Source organism: Lipotes vexillifer, unplaced genomic scaffold (assembly GCF_000442215.2).
Source record: "Lipotes vexillifer unplaced genomic scaffold, Lipotes_vexillifer_v1.1 scaffold1129, whole genome shotgun sequence".
In the NCBI taxonomy this organism is placed as follows: Eukaryota; Metazoa; Chordata; class Mammalia; order Artiodactyla; family Lipotidae; genus Lipotes; species Lipotes vexillifer.
Genome location: NW_006789022.1, coordinates 3,084,104 through 3,090,889, shown reverse-complemented (window position 1 = coordinate 3,090,889; position 6,786 = coordinate 3,084,104). Strand labels below are relative to the sequence as shown.

The window sequence follows — 6,786 nt, the reverse complement described above, 5'->3', positions numbered from 1 at the left end:
GCTGAACCCAGAGAAAGGAATGTGTGGTCACCTCTGCCAGCAAAGCTTATGGGATCAGAAGGGGGAGGGAAACTCCCCGCGCTCCTGGCTGGACCCAGCGCAGCCCTCCCACCCTCGCCTCCTCTGCAGGGAAGGTCCTTATTATCCCATTCTACAGATGAGGGGACTGAGGTGGGGAGGGAGATGACTCACCAGGTCCCCGGCTGTGGTGGGGTGGAGCTGGGCCCTGCGTGCTGGCCTGTGCTGGGTTGGGGGGTGGAGTGAGACAAAGCCCTGCGGCCTGGTTGAGCTGGGAAGATCTGTGACAGCTGGTTCTCCTTTTACCGGAAGTCCCCCTACTCTTCTGGGGGAACTAACCCCCTACTTCTCAGGACATCTCTATTAATCATGACCACCACAACAGCAACAGTGGCAGCAAACATTAGTTGAACACCTTGTAGGTGCCAGGCTCTGTGCTAATGCTGGCCTTGCGTTATCTCTTTTAATGGTCACACTTATTCCCTTACCCCATTTTACAGATGAGGAAACTGAGACTTCTGGGGTTGTAACATCCCCAGTAAACGGCAGAGTCAGAACGTGAACTCTGCTGCTTGGTCCTGGCTCATGGTGCCACACTGTCCACCTGGGAGATGGCTCCTTGCCTACTAACCAGGGTCACCTGGACTGAGTTGGTTGCCAGGTGCTGTCTTCCTTATTACGACCCTTCCCCCCAGGGCTGGCACACCCAGGTCCCTGCCTCCACACACCCCCAGGTGAGCCAGCCACTGTCTTACCTCCACCCTGTGAGGGACCAGAACCCCACCCCACCCCGAGTGATGGAGCATGGATTTGCCACAGCTTGAACCACAAACAGAAAAGTCAGAGGGGGTTTGACCTTGCTGTGCTGCTAAAAGCACCTGGCTGGGTCTGGCCACTGACATTTCCCTGACTGGGTGAGGACCCTGATCAGGGGTTCTCATGGCTGAGAGTCCTCAGGGAGCCTGGGCCTGACCAGGACCCGACCTGGAGAAGGGGGCAGACCCCAAAGCCTGGTGAAACCCTGTGTATTTGGGATGCAGATTCACATGGACCTAACAGCTTGAATGGTGACTGGGTGCTCAGCTGGCACAGATGTGAGCTGATGCTTGATGGGGTACAAGACCTGCAAGCTGAGCCTCCCTGGTGGTGCAGTGGTTAAGAATCCGCCTGCCAATGCAGGGGACACAGGTTCGAGCCTTGGTTCGGGAAGATCCCACATGCCACGGAGCAACTAAGTCCGTGTGCCACAACTACTGAGCCTGCACTCCAGAGCCTGCGAGCCACAACTACTGAGCCCATGTGTCACAAGTACTGAAGCCCACGCACCTAGAGCCCGTGCTCCGCAACAAGAGAAGCCACTGCGATGAGAAGCCCGCATACCGCAACAAAGAGTAGCCCCTGCTCGCGGCAACTAGAGGAAGCTCGCGCGCAGCAACGAAGACCCAACGCGGCCAAAAAGAACAACCTGCAAGCTCTGCTCTTGGTCAGGCTCCCTGGAGCTCAAGGTGCACCCTGGAGGGGAAGACACTTCCCAGCAGTCAGCACTGTCTGAGTCCCTCCAGCTGGGCTCTGAGGGCATATGGCCTTCATCCAGCATTAACTGAGCGCTTCCTAGAACCTAGCCCAGGGTGCAGTGGTCGTGGGATGCAGTCCCCAGGAGCACGGGGTAGGGAAGTGGGGGCAGGTGGCTCCGGAGCCCTGCTGCCTGGGTTTGGCTCCCAGCTCCAGCATTTATAAGATGTGGTGCCTTGGGCCAGTAACCTGTACCTTGGTTTCCTCATCTGCAAAAAGGACATAATATAGGTACTAACCTCAGAGAGTTGTTGTGAGGATTAAATGAGTTCAAGAGCAAATTGATTAGAGCCGTCTGGCAAGGGGTTAGCACGCGGTAAGGGGTAGCGATGGTTATTTCATTGCTCCCTGTAGGATTTTTGTTTCCTCGTCTAGGTTCTGTATTCTGGAGGACATGGATGGTGGCTTTACCCCTTCTCTCTGTCTTCCAGGGACCAGATGTACAGCAAGTTGCCCACACACCTGGAAACTTAGTTACAGATATTGGGGCATTTCCACGCCCCCCCACCCCCGCCCTGTTCCTCGCCCCTACATCCATTTGGTTCCTGAGTCCCAGAGATTCTGACTCCCCAACCTCTCTGGTACTTATTCCGACTGCCCCTGCCGTCTGTCATCTTGGTCCTGGGTCCCTGTGGCAACCTGCTAACTGGTCTCGCAGCTGCTGGACCGAAATGCTCTGCAAGCTACTCTCCGCCCTGCAGTTGAGGCAGGAGATAGATGGGCCCCAGGCTGAGCAGCCGGAGCTCGTCCCCTGTGCACAGATACTCCAGAATAGCAGGAGGGACGAGAGCTGAGCCCTGCCCGGATAAGAGATAAAAGACTGCGCATGCCTCATTCTTGAAGCCACGGAGACCTTCCCAACTATACGTGCTCAGAAAGGCTCCTTGAAGGTCAACAACGGAGGGGGCGCCGCTCCATAGTAAGTGACATCAACCTACCCACAGGCCTCTTTGCTAGGATCCATCTTGGCTAAGAGATGCGCGCGCATACATGGGAGGACCCTGAGAGAAACAAAATATGGACTCAGAACCAGGCAAAGCGAGATGATTGGCCAAAGGAAACCCGGAAGAAATGCCCCACATAAGTGATTCAAAATACCATATAGAGGGCTTCCCTGGTGGCTCAGCTGTTGAGAGTCCGCCTGCCGATGCAGGGGACGCGGGTTCGTGACCCGGTCCGGGAGGATCCCACGTGCCGCGGAGCGGCTGGGCCCGTGAGCCATGGCCGCTGAGCCTGCGCGTCCGGAGCCTGTGTTCCGCAACGGGAGAGGCCCCCACAGTGAGAGGCCCGCGCACCGCTAAAAAAAAAAAAAAAAACTACCACAAGGGTGTAATTCTGAGTGGGCCCATGTGTCTATCCACATGTACTCTTTTACCTCCTAATAAATACTTTACTTGTTTCACTACTTTCTGTCTTTGTGGGAATTCATTTATACAAAGCCGAAGGGCCAGGGCCTTGTCCCTGGCCACTGGTCTAGTGGCTAGGATTCAGCGCTCTCACTGCTGCGGACTGACTTCAGTCTCTGGCTGGGGATCGAAATCCTGCTTCAAGCCGCTGCTGTAGGCTGAGGCCACCCGAGATCACAGTCAGAGTGCAGATCCTTAGAAGGTGATCTGAGTACGCCACACTCCTGCATAACACCATGCAACGGCTCCCCCGTCACCTTCGAGACAGAGGCATCCACGCCAGGCCCTCCTGCTGGCCCGCTTCCTCCCTATGTCCCAGGCCTCTGCAGCCCGCTGCCCGCCTCTCCAGCCTTCCTGAGTCTCTTGCAGTCCTTACTGCTTTGCTCTCTTTATGCTCCTGTGACTGTGCATGTGACTCCAGGCACTCTGTTCCTTTCGCCTGGGCTGCACTTGCCCGCATCAGCCCCCTCCCTAACCCTGACCCCTCCTTCACACTCAGCTCAGGCTTTGCTGACTCCAGTGAGCGCCCCTGGGTTCCCCCTCCAGGCATATTCCATGCCCCTCCTCTGGGCTCCCAGAGCACCCTGAGTTTATAAAGCTCGTATCCATTCATTACACAAATATTTACTTCCCAGAGCGCCTCCTCTGTGCCAGGCACTGTTCCAGCTGCTGGGGATATAGCAAAGCAGCTGAACGCCCCTGCCCTGGGAAGCCTGCATACCCCACCACACTGCTGGTGAGTTTCCTCATGACAGGTGAACACCTGGAGGACAGGCAGGGCTCATGAGTTCTTTGACTCTGTGTCCTCAGTACTATGAGTGTAGCTGTCAATAAATGTTGGATGCTGGATGTATTTCAGGCACTGAGCTGGGTGCTGGGGAGAAAAAGTGCATAGGACAGGGATGGAGTATCCGGGGCTATGAGAGTCAGCAGATGTGATGGTTAGGAGTGCGGCTCTGGGGCAGGTGCCTGTGTTCAGATCCTGAATCTGCCTCTTACTAGTGGCGAGAGCTTGAACAATCTCCTCATCCTCTATGTGCTTCAGTTTCCCCATCACAACAGTGGGCTTATCATACTATCTTTTTTTTTTTTTTTTTTGCGGTACGCGGGCCTCTCACTGTTGTGGCCTCTCCCGTTGCAGAGCACAGGTTCCAGACGCGCAGGCTCAGCGGCCATGGCTCACAGGCCCAGCCACTCCGTGGCATGTGGGATCCTCCAGGACCGGGGCACGAACCCATGTCCCCTGCATCGGCAGGTGGACTCCCAACCACTGTGCCACCAGGGAAGCCCTATCATACTATCTTATAACGGTGTCAGGAAGGTTAAAAGGGTTAATATTTATAAAGCACTTAGGACAGTGCCTTGCGCATAGTCAGTGCTTTATACAGGAATAAATATTCACTAGACAAATGAATAGCAATCGTAGATTCTGAACATAGATAGTCCTGGATTCAAATCATTTCTCTGCCAGGTCCGAATCATAGGTAATCCTGGAAAAGTCATTGAACCAGGCTGAGCCTCGGTTTCCTCATCTGAAGGTACTAACAATACCTCTCTCACTGAGATGCCGTCTCCAGGGATTCCAGGAGCCCACGCTCACAGTGTGCCCAGCACAGGACTGGCACCAGGTAAAGACTTTGAAATGCAGCTCTTCTAATGTGGCAAAAGCAAGATCCTGCCCTCGAGGGGCTCATGGTCCCCGAAGGGAGAATGCAAACATTGGCCTCTGCTCACTGCTCAGATGTCACCCCCTCCAGGAAGCCTCTCTAGAATCCCGTGGTCCCCCCACTCTTTTGTACTGCCATGAATGCGTCTCCCCCTGTGCCTCCTATGGACTTTTGCTTTAAATTCCAGCTCCGAAACTGACCAGCTGTGTGGCACTGGACCTTCACTTCCCTCCTCTGAGTCTTAGTTTTTTTTTTTTTTGAATGAAAAAGGAGATAGGGCTTCCCTGGTGGTGCAGTGGTTGAGAGTCCGCCTGCCGATGCAGGGGACATGGGTTCGCGCCCCGGTCCGGGAAGATCCCACATGCCGCAGAGTGGCTAGGCCCGTGAGCCATGGCTGCTGAGCCTGCGTGTCCGGAGCCTGTGCTCCGCAACGGGAGAGGCCATGACAGTGAGAGGCCCGTGTGGCAAAAAAATAATAATAAAATTATTTTTATAATTTTATTATAAAAAATAATAGCAGCAAAAAAATAATAATAAATAAAAAATAAAAATAAAAAAAAAAGAAAAAGGAGATAAAATCACCTTCAACAGAATATCATTGTGGGAATCAAAATGTGGGAGACAATGTCTGCCAGACACCAAGACGTGCCTGGCCATTTGTGGGTCCTCAATAAATGCCAATTCCCATTTCGCTCTCTTCATCTGACCATGGTCTCCAGGTCATTCGAGAGCCTGATTTAACTCTGTAACTCCTGGAGATGGTGGGTAAAAGAATCAGTGAATAAATGAGGGTGTGAATGAATGGGAGATGAACACATAAGTGACTGCAGGAGCGGGTGAGATGTTTTCTGGGTCTGCTCGGGCATGTTCCAACCCTCACCTCTGCCCATCCCCTCCTCCACACACTGCCCCACCTTGAGACCTTTGCACAAGATGGAATTTTCCTCCTTTTCCCCATTGCCTGGCTAACTCTTGCTGGACTCCCTTATCTCTGCCCAGGGTCACATTTTTAAGGAAGCTTCCCCTGGCCCCTGCCCCCAGCCCAGGGGTAGGCGGTAGTCTAAGGTCACAACCTGAAGTACTTTGAAGTTGTAATTTGACATTTCTTTGTGCGGTCCTCTCGTTAATTGATGTTACCCCTGCTAGGCGGTGGACCCCGTGGGAACAGGGACAGTGCATTTTTGTATCCCCAGAGTTTGGCACAGCGCCTGGCATAGAAAGGGCCGTTTGCGCCCTGAACGTGAAGAGACGGGACCTTTTGGTTGGTGTGTCTCTGCACCCAGGTCCTTCCTCTCTGCCTGCCCAGTGCCCTGTCCCTGGGTCTCATGCTCCCCTGTCCATGAGTGTGGGGTTCCTGCTGTAATCGGAGGGAGAGGGCTGGCCTCTGGGCATACCTCAGTCACAATGGAGTCCCTGGTGCTGACGTCGTAGGTCCAGCCATCCAGGCAGGGCTCGGTGGCCCCCTGGGTGTCATTGGGCAGGCTGGCGTTGGGTGGATATACAAAACGGAGGCACGGCTCAGGCTTCTCATTCAGGCCCACGGGGAGCACCCAGGGCCCCGCGGAGGCGTTGGGTGGCGGGCGGCAGTGGTGGGCGGGGGTGGCCGCTGTGAAGATCTGCAGCAGGTTGTGGTTGGCCATGCTCAGGATCGGGAGGCCGAGCAGGACTGTGTGCAGGAACTGGAAGGGTCCTTTGCTGGCCACGCGGTCAACGAGCTCGGCGAAGGTCATGGCACCGGACAAGATGAGCCAGAGCTACGGGTGGGTGGGGCACCGGGCCGGGGAGAGGGGTGTGTGCACGGGGGTGAGGGCGGGCAGGTGGATGGGTGTGGAAGCACAAGGGGGAGGGTGCGCCCAGGTGTATGTGTAAGCCTGTGTATGCAGAAGTGTGTGAGGATGTGGGGCTCAGCTGTGCGTACCCACAGATTTGCGTGTGGATGAGGATGTACCCAACTGCGCGTACAGACATGGGGTCACAGGTGTGGTGTGTGTTCACGGCAGTGTCTGCTGGGATGTGCACATTTAGGCTGGAGTGTAAGGGCACAGCTGTGTGAGCGCGGGTGTGTCGCTGTGTGCGTGTGGGGACTTGTGGGTGTGAGTATGTGTTCAGCCAGGCTGGTCACA

General features: G+C 55.1%; 1 protein-coding gene across 1 annotated transcript in view; it reads right to left on the bottom strand.

The window, feature by feature from the left end:
* SLC22A8 (solute carrier family 22 member 8) overlaps positions 1-6,397 on the bottom strand; it is a 21,611-nt gene extending 15,214 nt beyond the window's left edge. The window contains exon 1 of the mRNA XM_007462110.1: positions 6,058-6,397. Coding sequence (XP_007462172.1) covers positions 6,058-6,393 — 336 coding nt within the window. The 5' untranslated portion in view covers positions 6,394-6,397. The remainder of the gene's footprint in view (positions 1-6,057) is intronic.
* Positions 6,398-6,786: the final 389 nt, after the last annotated feature.